Raw genomic sequence first — 17,581 nt, forward strand, 5'->3', positions numbered from 1 at the left:
GAAGAGATATCGAGTCGTTTGGCCAACAGCCATCTAATGTGTGTGGACAGCTGTAGTCAACTATCTGTTGGCAGGTCATTCTGCCATGGCCGGCATTTCCTAGTACTGCTGCAGGTGATTGACAAGTCTCTCACTATGTACACACGAGAGAGAACCGTGAATCATCTTGGAGTAGTGCTGAGAGAAGGAGGCTGGGAGCGGTGTCGGACAAGTCTCAACTCCGGCTATGGTCCACAGCCGAATTAAATAAGTTGATTTTCTCTGAGCATTTCAGATAAAAAATATACTTGGCTACAATCGTGAAACTAGGCTTTGATTAATACTACCCGCAATTAGGACAGCACATATTAGGTGAATGGTTCCCTTCACGACCAATGATGTACTATTATGTAATTGGTCGTGTCCCCCCAGTTACCGTGGGCTCTAGCGGCAAGTCTGCGGTAATACCCGCACATGTCTGCTGATCTGATCAGCAGACGTGCAGTTAACAAGTGCGAATTTATTGGACGCAATCACAGGGCACCAATATGTTACCATGACTGCACAGGGTCAGATGATGACCCCTGATGCTGTCATGAGTCACTTCCTGTGAGAGATCAGCCTGATCATGGGAAAGGGATGGAGATGAGTATGTGTTGCCACACAAAACATTATAATGAGGGCAATCTGGCCATGGCTTCCCCCAAGAGCTTCGGGCCTCATGTGGTAGCCCAAATTCCTTTCATTATAATCCACCTATGACTGTATGTCAGACACAGAAGGGCACATGGCTAGGTGAAGATGTTACACAGACTCAACACCAGTAAAATGGTATGAAATTCGTAATGATGGCTATTTAGAACATTGGTTTTTGTATTTTCGAATCCCAAGCACAACTCTGAAGGTGTCCACTTGCTTTAACCCTTTATTATACTTTTCAGTGCAATGATTTAATAGTTCATCCCAAACTTATGAGCACCTTTTGAGAATTCTCTTTTAGTAAGCCATCTTTAGCTCTTGTCCCCTTCCTCTTGACTGTGAAAGCGCTTGGCCACTGCAGTAATTAGCGCGGCTCCCTTCCCACTACCATCTTCAGACAGGATAAATGTCACATCACATTGTGGTGATAACTTCTTCACAGTTTCTTGCAAGATTCTTGAGAAACTATAAGAACAAGAAAGAACAAACATGATGTCAAGTTATGACTGAAATTGAATCTGTTGAATATTCTGTATCTCAAGACAGTTGACAAGTTAAAGCCAACTAAAGATATATGTGACATGCGTTATTTCTGTATTATGTATTTTGTGGATATTTAAAATGTAATGTACATTGATACTGCAAGTTTTTTTGTGAGTGCCTGTTCTTAGGAACGCTAGTTCAGGATAATCGTACAGCCTAAAGAGGTTACCGACCACCACTCGTTCGTCTGGTCAATTGGTCTTTTGGTTTGCATAAAATAATCATCATTCTCAGCAGCACATTGTCCTATGTACAGTATACAGACTCTGTTGTGCAGAGAACATTGGCAGCCTATTTGAGCTGAGCGATCTGTTGGGGTATATGCCCACGATGAGTGTTACTCCTGTTGTTGACGCAATTCACTGCATCAAAAATGCAGCAATTTAAAGTACAAGCAAAGTGGATGGGATTAATAGAAATCTCATGTCCACTGTGCTTCTTTTTTCCTCTACGTAATATGACCTGCTGCGTGCTTTTCCAAGCGACAGCATGTACATTTATTTTGCGGATACACTGAGCTTTCAGTGTGGAATTTCCTCATAGATGTAATATGAAAATCAAACCTAAAACCAGATAGAAATGGGAGAAGTTGACTCAATCTTTGCATTGTGTTTCTGTGCATGCCACACTAAGCATGGAGAACAGAAAGAGGAGTATAATACCCTACGTACAGTATAATGGCATCAAACATCTCCATACAGTATGATGGCCCCAAAACAACCAACCCCACAGTATCATGACCCCCACATAACCCTCCACACTGTATAGATGTCTACACACAATATAATGGTTTCTTCATAGCACTCCAAACAGTATAATGGCCCAAACACAACCACCCACAAAGTATGGTGGACCCCTCACCACCCTCCACACTGTATAATTGCTTATATACAGTATGAGGGCCACCACATAACCCGCTAAACATTATAATAGCCCCTATTTAGACATGCAAACAGTATATTGGCTACCCATATAGTCCTGAAAATAGTATTATGGCCCCCACATAGCCCTGCAAACTGCGTAATGATCGTATTACCTTGGAACCTGCTACAGTGAGTAAACAGCTTGAGACTGCATCCCTGTGTCGCTCCCTTATTTGCCTGCGCCTCAGGCCCTGCACCCCCGCCATCACCTACTACTTCCCTCATACGTCCTGGGGCCCAGCTCTGCCTGTGGAGAGCTATACTAACCAAGCTGCGTCACCATCTGCCCCAGAGGTCCCCATCCCGCAGCTGTGGCACCTAACTTGCCGCATACTACAGGTGGCATCAAGAACTACAACTCCCATTATCATCCCCCTTCCCTTTAACTGACACCGCCAGGGTCACGGAACCAGGCCTTGCCACAACAGCGTCCCAGAAACGGAAACCGAGGCCCGGTAACGAGTAACCCCACGGCCCCGACACGGGTGTGTCACATGGAATTTCATTAACAGCCTTTTAAAGAACAGCAGAGCTGTGCATTGGTTTATGAGGAAAGCTGAAATAGCAAGTGAAGGAGGAGAACCTGAAATAATTATGTATTAGTAGTGCGACAAAACTGTGTCCCCATCACATTTATTAAAATAAAAACATTGAAAGTCAGACATTGCTGCTTTTCAACCATGCTTCCACAGAATTAAAAAAAAAACAAAAAACTCATGAAATAGCCCTGGACAGAAATGATGGTACCCTTAATTTTGTGTTTTTCCGTTTTGTTTTTTCATTTCTTTCTTCCGAGAGCCGTAACTTTTTTATTTTTCTGTCAATCTTGCCATATGAGGGCTTGTTTTTTGCAGGACGAGTTGTACTTTTAAATGAAACCATACGTTTTACCATATAGTATACTGGAAAACGGCAAAAATATTCCAAGTGCGGAAAAATTGCAACAAAAGTGTGATCGCGCAATAGTTTTTGGGATATTTTATTCACCGTGTTCACTATATGGTAAAACTGACATGTCATTGTGATGCCTGAGGTCAGTGCGAGTTTGTAGACACCAAACATGAATAGGTTTACTTGTAATTAAGGGGTTAAAAAAATTCACAAGCTTGTCCAAAAAAAGTGGCGCACGTCTTGCGCCATTTTCCAAAACCCATAGCGTTCTCATTTTTCACGATCTGAGGCTTAGTGACGGCTTATTTTTTGCGTCTCGAGCTGACATTTTTAACGATACCATTTTTGCATACATACTAAGTTTTGATCGCCTATTATTGCATTTTGCGCAAAATTTGCGGTGACCAAAAAAACGTAATTTTGGCGTTTGGAATATTTTTGCCGCTACGCCGTTTACTGATCAGATTAATTGATTTTATATTTTGATAGATCAGGCATTTCTGAACGCGGCAATACCAAATATGTGTATTTTTTTTAATTTTTTAACCCTTTAATTTTGAATGGGGTGAAAGGGGGGTGATTTGAACTTTTAGGTTTTTTTTAATTTTTTAAAACTTTTTTTTAACTTTTTTTTTTATTTTACTAGTCCCCCTAGGGGGCTATAGCGATCAGCAATCCGATCGCTCTGCCCTATCTGCTGATCACAGCTACAGAGCTGAGAACTGCAGATTTGGTGCTTTACTTTCAATGCCGGCTGTATTCTGGCATTGAGAGGAAGTGACTCATGTTAGCTACAGGTGTCATCACATGACCCTGTGCTACCATGGCAACCACCGAAAGTCACGTGATCATGTCACGTGACTTCCGATGGGGGCGGGGTAAGTCACTGTCATGGCGGCGCGCATATACATCTCTCTGCCAGATTTTGGCAACGAGATGTAAGCGGTTAATAGCCGCGGGTGGAAGCGATTCCACCCGCAACTAGCAGGCACACATGTCAGCTGTTGAAAACAGCTGATATGTGCGTGGATCGCCGCGACCTGCCCACGGCAGGGGGCGGGGATTAACCTCACATGATCCATGACGTACCCAGTACGTCATAGGTCGTTAAGGGGTTAACCTAATATGTGGTTGCACAACCTTTTGAGGCAATCAATGCAATCAAACGATTCCTGTAACTGTCAATGAGACTTCTGCACCTCTCCACAGGTATTTTGGCCACTCCTCAAGAGCAAACTGCTCCAGTTGTCTGGTGTGTGAAGGTTGCCTTTTCCAGACGGCATGTTTCAGCTCTTTCCAAAGATGCTCAATAGGATTTAGGACGGGGCTCATAGAAGCCCACTTCAGAATAGTCCAATGTTTTCCTGTTAGTCATTCTTGAGTGTTTTTAGTTATGTGTTTTGGGTCATTATCCTGTTGCAAGACCCAGGTCCTACGACTGAGACCAAGCTTTTTGACACTAGGCAGCACATTTCTCTCTAGAATACCTTAATAGTCTTGAGATTTCATTGTACCCTGCATAGATTCAAGACACCCTGTGCCAGATGCAGCAAAGCAGCCCCAGAACATTACTGAGCATCCTCCGTGTTTCACAGTAGGGACAGTGTTCTTTTCTTGATATGCTTCATTTTTCCGTCTGTGAACATAGAGCTGACGTGCTTTGCTAAAAAGTTCCATTTTGTCTCATCTGTCCATAGGACATTCTCTCAGAAGCTTTGTGGGTTGTCAACATGTAGTTTGGTAAATTCCAGTCTGACTTTAATGTTTTTTTTCCAACATTGGTGTCCTCCTTGGTCGTCTCCCATGAAGTCCACTTTGGCTCAAACATTAACGGATGGTGCGATCTGACACTGATGTTCCTTGAGCTTGAAGTTCACCTTTAATATCTTTAGATGTTTTTCTCGGCTCTTTCGTACTATCCGGCTCTTTGATTTGTCATCAATATTCCTACTGCGGCCACGTCCAGGGAGGTTGTCTACAGTCCCATTGATCTTAAATTTCTGAATAATATGTGCAACTGTAGTCACAGGAACATCAAGCTGCTTGGAGATGGTCTTATAACCTTTACCTTTAACAAGCTTGTCTATAATTTTCTTTCTAATCTCCTGAGACAACTCTTTCCTTCGCTTCCTCTGGTCCATGTTCAGTGTGGTACACACTACGTCACAAAACAGCACAGTGAGTATCTGTAGCCCTATATTCAGACCCACTGACTAATTACAAGATTGTAGACACCTGTGATGCTAATTAGTGGACACACCTTGATTTAACATGTCCCTTTTGTCACATTTCGTTCAGGGGTACCATCATTTCTGTCCAGGCCTGTTTCATGAGGTTTTTTTGTTTGTTTGTTTCTTTTTAAATTATGTGGAAACATGGTTGAAAAGCAATGAATGACTTTCATTAGTTAATTTTCATAGATTTTTTTTATTTAATATTAATTTTGTCAGATTCAAGTTATTTCTGTAACCATTGTGGGTTTCTCTTTCATTAAACGAGGGGTGCCAACAATTTCTACCACAAGTGTATGTGTGTATATATATATATATATATATATATATATATATATATATACACACACACACACAAATACACACACACACACATACCCACACACACACACACACAGTACAGACCAAGAGTTTGGACACACCTTCTCATCTCTAGAACAATTGTTAAGAGGAGACTTTGTGCAGCAGACCTTCATGGTAAAGTAGCTGCTAGGAAACCACTACTGCTAAGGACAGGCAACAAGCAGAAGAGACTTGTTTGGGCTAAAGATCACAAGGAATGGACATTAAACCAGTGGAAATCTGTGCTTTGGTCTGATGAGTCCAAATTTGAGATCTTTGGATCCAACCACCGTGTCTTTGTAGAAAAGGTGAACGGATGGACTCTACATGGCTGGTTCCCACCGTGAAGCATGGAGGAGGAGGTGTGATGATGTGGGGGTGCTTTGCTGGTGACATTGTCGGGCATTTATTCAAAATTGAAGGCATACAGAACCAGCATGCCTACCACAGCATCTTGCAGCGGCGTGCTATTCCATCCGGTTTGTGTTTAGTTGGACCATCATTTATTTTTCAACAGGACAATGACCCCAAACACCCCTCCAGGCTGTGTAAGGGCTATTTGAGTAAGAAGGAGAGTGATGGGATGCTACGCCAGATGACCTGGTCTCCACAGTCACCAGACCTGAACTCAATTGAGATGGTTTGGGGGTGAGCTGGACCGCAGAGTGAAGGCAAAAGGGCCAACAAGTGCTAAGCATCTCTGGGAACTCCTTCAAGACTGTTGGAAAACCATTTCCGGTGACTACCTCTTGAAGCTCATCAAGAGAATGCCAAGAGAGTGCAAAGTAGTAATGAAAGCAAAAGGTAGCTACTTTGAAGAACCTAGAATATAAGACATATTTTCATTTGTTTCACACTTTTTTAAGTATTTCAATCCACATGTTTTAATTCAAAGTTTTGATGCCTTCAATGTGAATCTACAATTTTCAGAGTCCTGAAAATAAAGAAAACTCTTTGAATGTGTGTCCAAACTTTTGGTCTGTACTGTGTATATATATATATATATATATATATATATATATATATATATATATGACTAATTTTGATTTTGATTTTCTCTAAAGAAAACCAGTGAACAGGTTTTTAGACCCCAAAGTAACATTGTATAAGTAATGTACCTGCAATGATGATTGCTTCCATACTTGAATGTGTCAAGTCTGTGTCTAGTTGACCTGCACTTACAGCTCTCTGGCCTCATTTCTCTCTCTCTCCCGCTGTCTGGCTTACTGCCAGTGATTGACAGGTCATCCTTCTCTGTGACCTGCTCCCCTAACTGATATCTAGCACAGGCATTATAATTTTGGGGGGTCGTATTGTTGACATTGCAAGATCTGGACTATGCATTTGAACATGTGCTGCCCCTGGGAATGACAATGACTGCGCGAGATGTCAGTCTCTGTTACATGGTTCCCGACCTGAGATCTCGCAAAGACTTGGTCATACCCAGGGGTGATGCATGTGTAATAGCAGGGCGCTCGCAATGTTATTAGGATGATACTCTGAATGTGCTACCCCCAGGAATGATGGCATCTGCACGATATTTCGGACTGAGAAAGAAGTCACTGAGAAGACAGACCTGCAAGAGGTCGGAACTGGAAGGTGGAAGAGAAAGACAAGCCAGAGAGCTGTAAGGTCAGGCCTTGACCCTGCACTTGCAAGCTCATTTGCATAAGAATTTGCCAATGGATTATGAGACAACAGATTTATAATATAAGTGGATGGGACTAATCATCCATACTACTGATGAGCGAGCACTACCATGCTCGGGTGCTCGGTACTTTCTAACGAGCAGTTGGTGCTCTTGTACCAAGTATAATAGAAGTCAATGGGGGAATCTTCCGGTACTTTACTGTGATGACGTTACTTTGGGGTCTAAAAACTTGCTGACAGGTTTCCTTTAAAATCTATATACTCCTCCCTCAGTATGCTGAGTCTGTGAAAGGTAGACAAGCATTGTAGGAATGGTGCAGTATGGTATTATAGATAGACTGTATAGATCATTGTAGAGCATTGTATGAGTTCCTTGGTTTAATCCCATAATTAAATCTTTACTGTATTACTGGAATAACTTACTGTGGGTGTAATTTATACAAGGTCCCATCAACACCAACTGTAGTTTTTAGATGGTCCAGACCACGGTTTTCTCTGATTTTATCTACAACTGCAGCCAAGCCGGCTCCACATAACTTTGCCGCTCTTGTTGACACTGCGCCACAGACCTCCTTTACAATGATACTGTCATCACATGTACTGTCTAAACCAAGCTGCTGAAGGATTTTCCGGACCTGGAGAAGAGCTAGACGATCACTGTGTAAAAAAAAAAGTAATGATCAGTGATAAATATATACAAAATAAGATAAGTAGAAGAGTTCCTTGACCATAAAAAAATTATAAGGCCACTTGCAGAGTAAGGGCCCATTTACATTGACCAATAATTGTGAATAACTAAGCAGCCAAACATAATCATAGCAAAATGCTCATTCGTTGGGTGACATGATTTTTAGGGTTCGCTCACACTTACATATATATATATATATATATATATATATATATATATATATATATATATATATATATATATATATATATATATATATATATATATATATAAAAAAAATCGCTCCTATTTTCATCCAGAAAAGTAATGCATTTTCTTTTCTGAACAGCTACAGTCATTAACAGGGCTATTTACAGTGTTGTATGCTACAGAATGGTGATGTATCCCTAAAAATTGGACAGCATACGGATGGTTCGTGTGATATCCGATTGTTATCTTGCACCCATAGACTTGCATTGGCGAATCTTGCCCATTTTACGTGACCATACGCCGCATGCTGCGATTTTTTTCCTCAGGCTAATTACATCTGAGGAAAACCTCATGGATCAGCTCTGTATCAGTGAATAATGTGTCCAAATGCAATGCGATTTTTTTTCTTGCATTGCACTTGTCTGTTTTATGCGTAAGTGTGAGTGAACCCTAAGGCTATGTCCGCACTTTGCGTCATCCTAGTTGCATTTCTAAACGCACGTTTTGGAATTAATTGATTTAGCCAATGTTGCCTTTTTCCTAAAATTAGTGCTAAAAACGCATGCATATTTACCGCGTTTTAGATGCGTATTTAGCGCTTTTTACATGCTTTTTCCCTTGTGTTTTGACAGATGCGTTTTGAACATCAAGACACTGCTAAATAAAGATTAAATAGTCAAACAGAATGAAAAAAGAGAGAAAAAAGCAAAACATATATAATTGTTGAATTAATAAAGAAAATAGTTATATTTCATGAAATGATAGCGGTTTTATAATATTTATTGCTAAAATAGCAATAAAATCATGATTTTCATTAATTTAATTGTCGGACTATGTGTGTGTGTAAAGGGACATATTATTCCATTATTTTAATGTCGGAAAAGCATGCGTTTTTGAAGTAAAAAACGCATTGTTTCTGCACCTAAAAAGCAGGTAAAACGCTGGAATTTTGATGTTTGCTTCTTTGAACGTATGGTTTTTGTCACAAATTATGCAAATTAAACGCAGCGTTTTAAAACGCAAAGTGCGGTCAGGAAATCAACATTTTCCGTAGACTATTATGGAAAAACAAAACGCATGCCTTTTGGCATGAAAAAGCTGCAGTTCAAAACGGACCTAAAAGCAGCTGAAACGCAGGTGGAAACACAAAGTGCGGACACAGCCTTAAGCTTACTGTTCTGGGCAGCACAACTATCTGTGTAAACATAACGACCATTCTGGCATATGCACACATCATCTGAAAGACACCAGTGAAGTTGCTAAGGTTTTCCTATAGTTTCCTATATTATGCAAACCGCGTAAAGATTGTGTTACCTTGGAACCTGCTACAGATAATAAACAGCTTGAGACTGCATCCCTGTGTCGCTCCGTTATTTGCCTGCATCTCCGGCCCTGAACCCCGGCCATCACCTACTACTTCCCTCATCCGCACAGTGGAGAGCTATACCAACCAAGCTGCATCACCATGTGCCCCAGAGGTCCCCATCCCGCAGCTGTGGCACCTAACTTGCTGTATACCACAGGTGGCGTCACGAACTACAACCCCTATCATCACCCCCCTTCCCTTTAACTGACACCGCCGGGGTCACGGAACCAGGTCTTGCCACCGCAGTGTCCCAGATATGGAAACCGCGGCCCGGTAACGAGTAACCCCACGGCCCCGGCGCGAGCGTATCACATGGAATTTCATTAACAGCCTTTTTAAGAACAGCAGATCTGCAGTTCGTGAGCAAAAGCTATTCAAACAGCAAATATATATTTCTGATGAGGCTTTCAAAACCTTGCGGTGGAAAAAAAAAAGAAGTGATGTGATGAGTTTCATGAGGATTCCTCATGGAACATGCTTCAAACTTGAAGCTTTCAAATTAAATCAGAAGGCTAAGAAAAAATGCTCCATAACTGCTTGAAAACTGATTAAAAAATGTGTCAGATCTAAAAACCTTGTAATAGAATCAGTGGATTCCTGACATGAATTTCTCTTGAAAATCTCATCTGATTTTTTTGCTGCAAAACATCTCTGTGTAAACATACCCTAGATACATAATTGTTGTTATACAAGGCGTGTAAGTCGAATATAGTGCCATAATAGCTTAGTAAATTTGCACCATAATGCTCTTTCCATAGTATGTCAGTTAGAGGACCAACCACCAGGATTTTCATATATCAACTAAAGCCAGTGCTATACTGGCACTATCATGGTAATTCTATACATACCTTTAGTTGTGAGATTGGATGTATACTTTCTGAAATATAAGCAAGTAAAGTTTGTGAAATGCACTGTTATTTGATTGATAGCAGCTACACAATATCTAGTAGGTGGGTCAGGTTTTGCTAGTTATTCCCGCCTCTCTCCTTCCTCCCTTTCTCCTCCCCCTGTAATAACACAGACAGGGGAAGGAAGGACAGGCAGGCAGACTGGGATGGGAATAACTAGCAAAACCCGACCCACCTATTAGATATTCTGTAGCTGCTATCTATCAAGTAACAGTGCATTTCACAAACTTTACTTGCCTGTATTTCAGAAAGTATACATCCAATTTCACAACGAAAGGAATGTATAGAATCAGCATGATAGCGCCAGTATAGTACTGGCTTTAGTTTATATATGAAAATATTGGTGGTTGGTTCTCTTTAACCCTAGAACGCATACCTAGGGCCTCGCAGGCTTGCTTGGTTACTTGTTTTCTATGGTAGATATCTATGGTTGCGCGTTCTAGGGTTAAATATGATTTTCAAAGGTGCATTTTTACTTTTACATACGCTTAGACATTAGTCTGGACTGGATCTTAGAATACATATATAACCTTTCTATTTGAGACAGAAATTTAGTTTCAAATATTCCTTTCGTCCTCAGCCGTTCAGAAATCTGTCCTCGGAATAGAAGGCCGTGTTTGGTGAGATCTATCAGGATCTGTCTCACAATTTCTCCTAGGTACATTCCACTGGTCATCTTTTCATAGCTGTATGGAATAAAAGTATAGAACTTAGTAATATGGTGGCTGGAGTACATTGGAATTATTTTGTGCTCGGCATGGTATTTCCTACATATCTCAAATCAATTTTACATGCGTAACATTCACGAGAATCATTTTCATTTATTTATTGGTCCCAAACATCTGAAGTAACAAGATCAGACATCAGTAAGAGAACATCTCCCCCGAACTTCTACTCTGCCTTATTAGTGGAACTTTTTTGCTCAACACGTCAGTAGAGAGAAGACATGCATAAAATAAGTTGATTATCGTAGAGAAGACTGGATGTCTAGCCTGAACTACTCACGCAACGATATTGCAAGGCAATTAGCTGGTTTATTTTGATTATACCACACACTTCAAGGGGTTGTCCGGTCAGAATATACGGATGACCTATCCTTAGGGTATTACGTTAATAACAGACCGGTAGCCAGCCGACACTGGCTACACTAAACGATCAGTTGTTACAAGCTCTGATTGGTCATCATCAATGTTCTCTGACCGGACAACACTTTTGTAAGATTTGTCAAAACTCATAAAAGAAAAAGTAGAGCAGATGCCCAAGGAAAGAGATCATGTTGCACCTTATTTTGGAATTAATTTTACCTTTGTTTTCCAGGATTTAAAGACTTTTCATCCACATGTGTATCATATTGGGTCTGAATATCAGACAGACGACCGTTATCCCCGAATCCTCCCCATTCAGTGTTAATACACATTTTCCCTTCATCTCCTTCTACAAGTTCAATGTTCTTCATTTCTTCCATATAACATACATTGCTCCCAGTACCTGGAGAACAAAGATTCACCTCATACACTATACTTTTGGTTGTATTCTGTATGTGTGTATGGTGGCCATAGGGTAGCTACAGTTTTATCCCATCCCCTCAAAAAACATGGACTGAAAGTTGCCAAACTCCCAAACACCATTAGTTTTTGTGAACCAAGAAATAGTGAAGTACGATAACTTGGTAACATTGGTGGGAGAACTGCTTTTCCATAATGTAATACCTTTTCACAGGATGTCTGTGAAATTCACTTGGGTCACAATATATATTTTATAAAATCAATTACCTGCAATGAGCCCAATTTCACAGTCTGGATCTTCATATCCACAGGTCATCATGGTTCCCACTGTGTCATTGACAATCGCCACAATGTCTAAGTCAAACTCCTTCAAAGCAGCATAGAAAATAAATTACAAATGTCAGAAGCCAAACACATGGAAATCGTATTAGTGCAGCAATTCCTACACATATTACTGCAAATATTATCCGCAGACACAGTTTTATTTCATGACATGCTCATTCATAAACATGAACCAAAGCATATTTCATTATTCTGCAGCGCCAGACTATTTTGTATATCCCATGTTAGAGTAACATCAAAGATATAAGTATCACTATTGATTAAGTGGGTTCTTTGCTTAGAATATTGTCAGACAATTTTTCCCTGAATTTTTCAATTAAAGAAGCTGTTTTATAGAGGTAACCCCTCTTTATCTGTCTTATTATGTGAGGGTCAGAGTAGTTAAAGGGTTATTCCCATCTCCAAGATCCTTTCCCAATATGTAGTAGGTGTAATAATAATAATATGAACAAAGAACTTCAATTAGAAATGTAGTATAGTTCTCCTGATATAGCCATGTCTGTTACCTCATGAGCAGTGCACTGCAGCTTAAGCGGGCTTTACATGCTACGATATATCAAACGTTATGTCGTCAGGGTCACGTCGTAAGTGATGCACATCCGGCATCGTTTGACATATCGTAGCGTGTTACAGCTACGAGCGAGTGTGAACGAGCAAAAATACTCACCTTATCGTTGCTCGTTGACACGTCGCTCATTTTCTAAAAATCAAACGTCCGGTTGTTCATTGTTCCCGAGGCAGCACACATCGCTCTGTGTGACACCCCGGGAACAATGAAATGCAGCTTACCTGCGTCCCGCTCATCTCCGCCCCTCCGCTTCTATTGGCCAGGCGCTGTGTGACCTCACTGTGACGCCGAACGTCCCTCCCCCTTCAGGAAGTGGATGTTTGCCGCCCACAGTGATGTTGTTCGGGAGGTAAGTACGTGTGACGGGGGTTACTGACTTAATGCGACACGGGCAATTTGTTGCACAAACGATGGGAGTGGGTGCGATCTGCAAATCTGCACTACACCCATTGTTAGGTACACACAGGGACCGGGGATAGTGGCAGCTACCCTCCCATGCTGCATGCTGGGAGGGGCTGTAAGACCCATCCCTGCTTCCATAGGGTGGGAGCTTAGCAACTGGGTGAGTGGGAGGAGCCAGCCGAAAGTAGAGTAGAAAGAGGAAGGTCAAGGTTAGTTAGAAGTTAGGAGGAGAGCTGAGAGGAGTAAGAAGAGTAGTGCTCTAGTCAGTCAGGAGCTAGAAGAAGAAAGGGACGCTTCCTGGTGAAGACCCTGGGGCCCGGCTAGGCCCAGGTGACACCAAGCAGAACAGAGTGGATTCCAGGGCCACAGACAGCTTTCAGGGTAGTGGCCTGTTCCACAGAACAATCAGGTGGAGGGATCAAGCTGCACACAGGGGACGGTCCCTAGAAACTGGAGGAAGAGAAGTCAATTCCAAAGGTAAAAACCGAGGCCCAGGGTAGTTGCAAGCACCCTGGGCCACAGCCCACAGAGAGAACCTCTGGAAAGGGGGTAGAACACCCACTAGGAAAGCCCCAGGCCCGGAGGCTGTAGTGGAGGCCAAGCCAGGTTCATCCAGTAAAGGCGAGGCTTAGAAGTCAGCTGAAGAAAGGAACACAATAGAGGGGTGCACCGGTTTTCGCCCCCAGAGCTACCCAGAATCGGCGGAGGTCCCTGACAGTGGGTTCCAGCAGTCCAACTGCACCAGTGTGCACCAGCCAGGAACTGTGAGTAAAGACCTTGAAACTGCACCCCCTGGTGTTGTCTCCGTTATTTCACTGCATAGACTTCCATCACTACATCGACACTTACAAGCACCAACAGTTGCCCCGGGGCACCGCTCCACCTGTGGGGAGCAGGACCATCCCAGCTGCCATTCCACCAGCCCCGGAGGCCCCATACAGCAGCGTCGGCTTAATAGCCGCAAACCACAGGTGGCGTCACGAATATAAACTATAATCACCACCCCGACTGAAGCCATATTAATTGACTCCCGCCAGGGTCACGGAGTCGGGCCCCGCCACCACTGACGACCCCCGGACTAGTCCGGCCCGGCACCGGTTGTCCCATAGCCCTGGGGTGGGCGAGTCACAATAATAATGTAGTTTTTACAACTAAGTATAGCAGGGATTTTTACAGCATTGAAGCTATAGTAAAGAAATGTCTTCCTATCTCGTCTACTGACACCACGCTAAAGAAGATCATAGATCAAGGTATAAAATTTGTCCCAAAAAATAATAGGATGCTGGGGAATATTCTTTCTCCCAGTGACTACAATAATGTAATAGGTAGTAGAAACAATAATAAATGTAGTAAGTCCATGTGGTTACCAACAACGGGGTCTGTGAAATGTGCTAAAAAAAATGCGGCTCTGTAAATTTATGCATAATACTAAAACCTTTGCTTCTTGTGCTACTGGAAGAAATTATAATATTCATTCCTTGATTAATTGTGGTACTACAAATGTGGTTTATTTGATCTCCTGCTGTGCATGTAGTATTCAGTATATAGGGAGCACGTCTCGTCCGCTTAGACGCCGCATATCAGAACACATCTATGATGCGGCTAATTCCACCATGAGGAGTTTATCTGGGGCATCCCAACATTTTTTAGAAGTGCATGGGGGAGATTGTAGTAGCCTCAAGGTCACTGGCATAGAACGGGTTAATCTACCTAGCCGAGGTGGAGATCTAAAAAAAAGCTGCTTCATTTCAGAGAAGCAAGGTGGATTTACTACATGGACAGCAGGGATCCAAAGGGTATGAACCTTAAAAATGATCTATTGTATCTATATTGAATGTTTACACCGTGATGTTGAAATTGTATTTAGATGTGTTTATTATTATTGTGTGTATTCACATATCTTAAATGGTAAATGCTGCTTTTTTTTTTTCTATTCCTCTCCCATTTCCTTCCCCTCCCCTTTCTTACTGCTATTAAATGGGGAATTGTATTGTGATTGAGACGGATTGTGAACAAGGGTGTCCCCGAAACACGTCTTGTCCGTTTTATTGGATGTTAATGGATCAATAAAACTTCTTTTTTTATGAAGATGCTATGCCGGATTCCTGAATAATTAAAAAAAAATTGATGGGCTTCCCTGTATTTTGATTGCCAGCCAAGGTAAAGCCAGGCAGATGGGGGTGGCAGCCAGGAGCCATCCGCTTTATCTGCGCTGAGAATCAAAAATACCGCGGAGCGCTACGTCATTTTTTTAACTTATTTATTCACTTTTATACAACTAAATACTGTGTGTGTGTGTGTGTGTTTGTGTGTGTATATATATATATGAGATAGATAGATAAATAGATATGCATGTTTTGGCAGGAAGAAACACACATTTTTTTATTGCATTTGCATGTTTTTTCACGTGCTTTTTTCCATGCTTCTTTTTATGTTTTTTTTTAGTCATGGTGACTGTGAGGTTCAGGTGCTGTACCCCTGCAGTCGTCGCCAGGTCACTGGCAATCAGTGCAATCGAAGCATTCAGAAGGCAGGGAGAAGAATAGTTTACCTCTCCCTGGCAATCGGGTCCCTGTAATGTAATCACAGGGACCCGATTGCTGCCATTGTACCAAGGGGTCACCATGATGACCCCGGGTTACTGTGGTAGAGATCGCCTCACAGACCAGGGCACCTATGTCACTTTACTTTTCTGCATCAATGTCCATGGTAAAGACCACAAGGCCTAGGTGCAGGGAACCACAAGGTGAACCGAGTTCATTCCAGCGGCTCTGCAGGAAACCCCGGTGATCCGCTGGCATGAACTCGACTCGCCTTGTGATGTCACCGGACTTCCCGTGGTAAAGACAGCAAGATGAGGAAATGGCTGCAGGAAACCCCAGTGATATCAGAAAAGCACATAAAATGCACAAAAAAGCAACGTCCACATTACGTATAATTAAATATACGTTTTTTCCTGCGCTTTTCACTTACTCCATTGAAGTCAATTGGTGAAAAAAGCAGGAAAAAATGCAGCAACAATTGACATGCTGCTTCGCTTTTCAGCAACAAAAACGGCAACGAAAAAAAAAGCAACGTCTGCACAGCAAGTCAAGATTCTCATAGTTTGCTGGGATGATTTTTCCTTGCTTTTATTGATTAAAAGAAGCAAGGAAAAAAATCCACGTGGCCACAAGGCCTTATTCTAATTTTTATTTTATTTTTAGTAGAACAGCTACCTGTAGTATAGTGAGGTTTACTTACATTCCTTCTCTTAATGGCTTCTCTCAACATGTCGACGACATCCTGTCCTTCACAGTCTGTGGCTTTGAAGCCTTTTGTCCATCCAACCAATTTTCCCTATAAAACCCAACAAAACCCAATAGACATACGGCAGTGACAGTAGTTTTCACATCACTTGCTATGTGGGGCTCTTATAAGGAATGCCTCAAAACCTAAGATTACTAAACCACACAATTGTCCATTGTTATATCTTTTCGGACTAAACATAACGAGGAGTAACATACAGTATAGATTAGTAAATTATAATCCAGTGGTGTCTTACCGGAGGGGGACAGTAGCAGTGGTGGAGCGGGGTCACAGGAGGCAGGAGCGGTGTTGGAGTAGGGCGATGCTACGGGCTGTGCAGCGAGTGTCCCAGATGCTTGCTGCGGGCACTGTGAGACAGGAAGAGCATCCAGAAACTGTCGGCTGTGCGGGCTTCAAAGAAATGGCGCCCGGAGGCGGCACGTGTGCACATGGAGATCTCATCTGCACATGCACCACCTCCAGGCGCCATTTTCCTTAACTCTGCCGCAGATGACTTCTTGAGATGAGAGCTCAATCTGTGCACGCGCCGACTCCAGGAGCCATAATTTGAAGCCCGCACCGCCGAGATTTTCAGAATGGCGACCCCTGCCTCACAGCCCACAGCACAGCCCCCAGCACAGTCCCCTGGACAGCACACCGCCCCGAATAAGCTCGCAGTATAGCACCCCGCAGCATCTCCTGTGACCCCTCTCCACCTCCCCAGTAAGTTACATTTGGATTATAAGATGCGCCCCTCATTTTCCTCCCAAATTTTTGGGAGGAAAAATGCGTTTTATAATCTGAAAAATCCGGTAATTTCTGAAGCTTTGAACAAGGATTATTCTCCAATCAAGCCTCATATTTCTCAACTAAAGGTATTTTAATTAGCATCCTAGTGCCATTATGGCAGAGAAAAAAAAAACTGCTGGTTGGTTCCCTTTAAAGGTACAATTGTTATTGACATTTTCCCAAAAAATGGTGAAACATCTGAGACAAGATCCATTTAAAATTTCCCTCAGATTGTTGGGTAAAAGAGCAGCAGAATATATCCCTCACGGAAATTAAAG

At 42.2% G+C, this 17,581-nt stretch overlaps 1 protein-coding gene across 1 annotated transcript in view; it reads right to left on the minus strand.

The window, feature by feature from the left end:
- Positions 1 to 891: 891 nt before the first annotated feature.
- Positions 892 to 17,581, minus strand: part of LOC142313369 (hexokinase HKDC1-like) — a 55,801-nt gene continuing 39,111 nt past the window's right edge. Inside the window, exons 13-18 of the mRNA XM_075352385.1 lie at positions 16,470 to 16,565; positions 12,182 to 12,281; positions 11,714 to 11,897; positions 10,940 to 11,095; positions 7,682 to 7,915; positions 892 to 1,143 (exon numbers count right to left, since the gene is read on the minus strand). Coding sequence (XP_075208500.1) covers positions 990 to 1,143; positions 7,682 to 7,915; positions 10,940 to 11,095; positions 11,714 to 11,897; positions 12,182 to 12,281; positions 16,470 to 16,565 — 924 coding nt within the window. The 3' untranslated portion in view covers positions 892 to 989. The remainder of the gene's footprint in view (positions 1,144 to 7,681; positions 7,916 to 10,939; positions 11,096 to 11,713; positions 11,898 to 12,181; positions 12,282 to 16,469; positions 16,566 to 17,581) is intronic.

This window comes from Anomaloglossus baeobatrachus, chromosome 5 (assembly GCF_048569485.1).
Source record: "Anomaloglossus baeobatrachus isolate aAnoBae1 chromosome 5, aAnoBae1.hap1, whole genome shotgun sequence".
NCBI lineage: Eukaryota > Metazoa > Chordata > Amphibia > Anura > Aromobatidae > Anomaloglossus > Anomaloglossus baeobatrachus.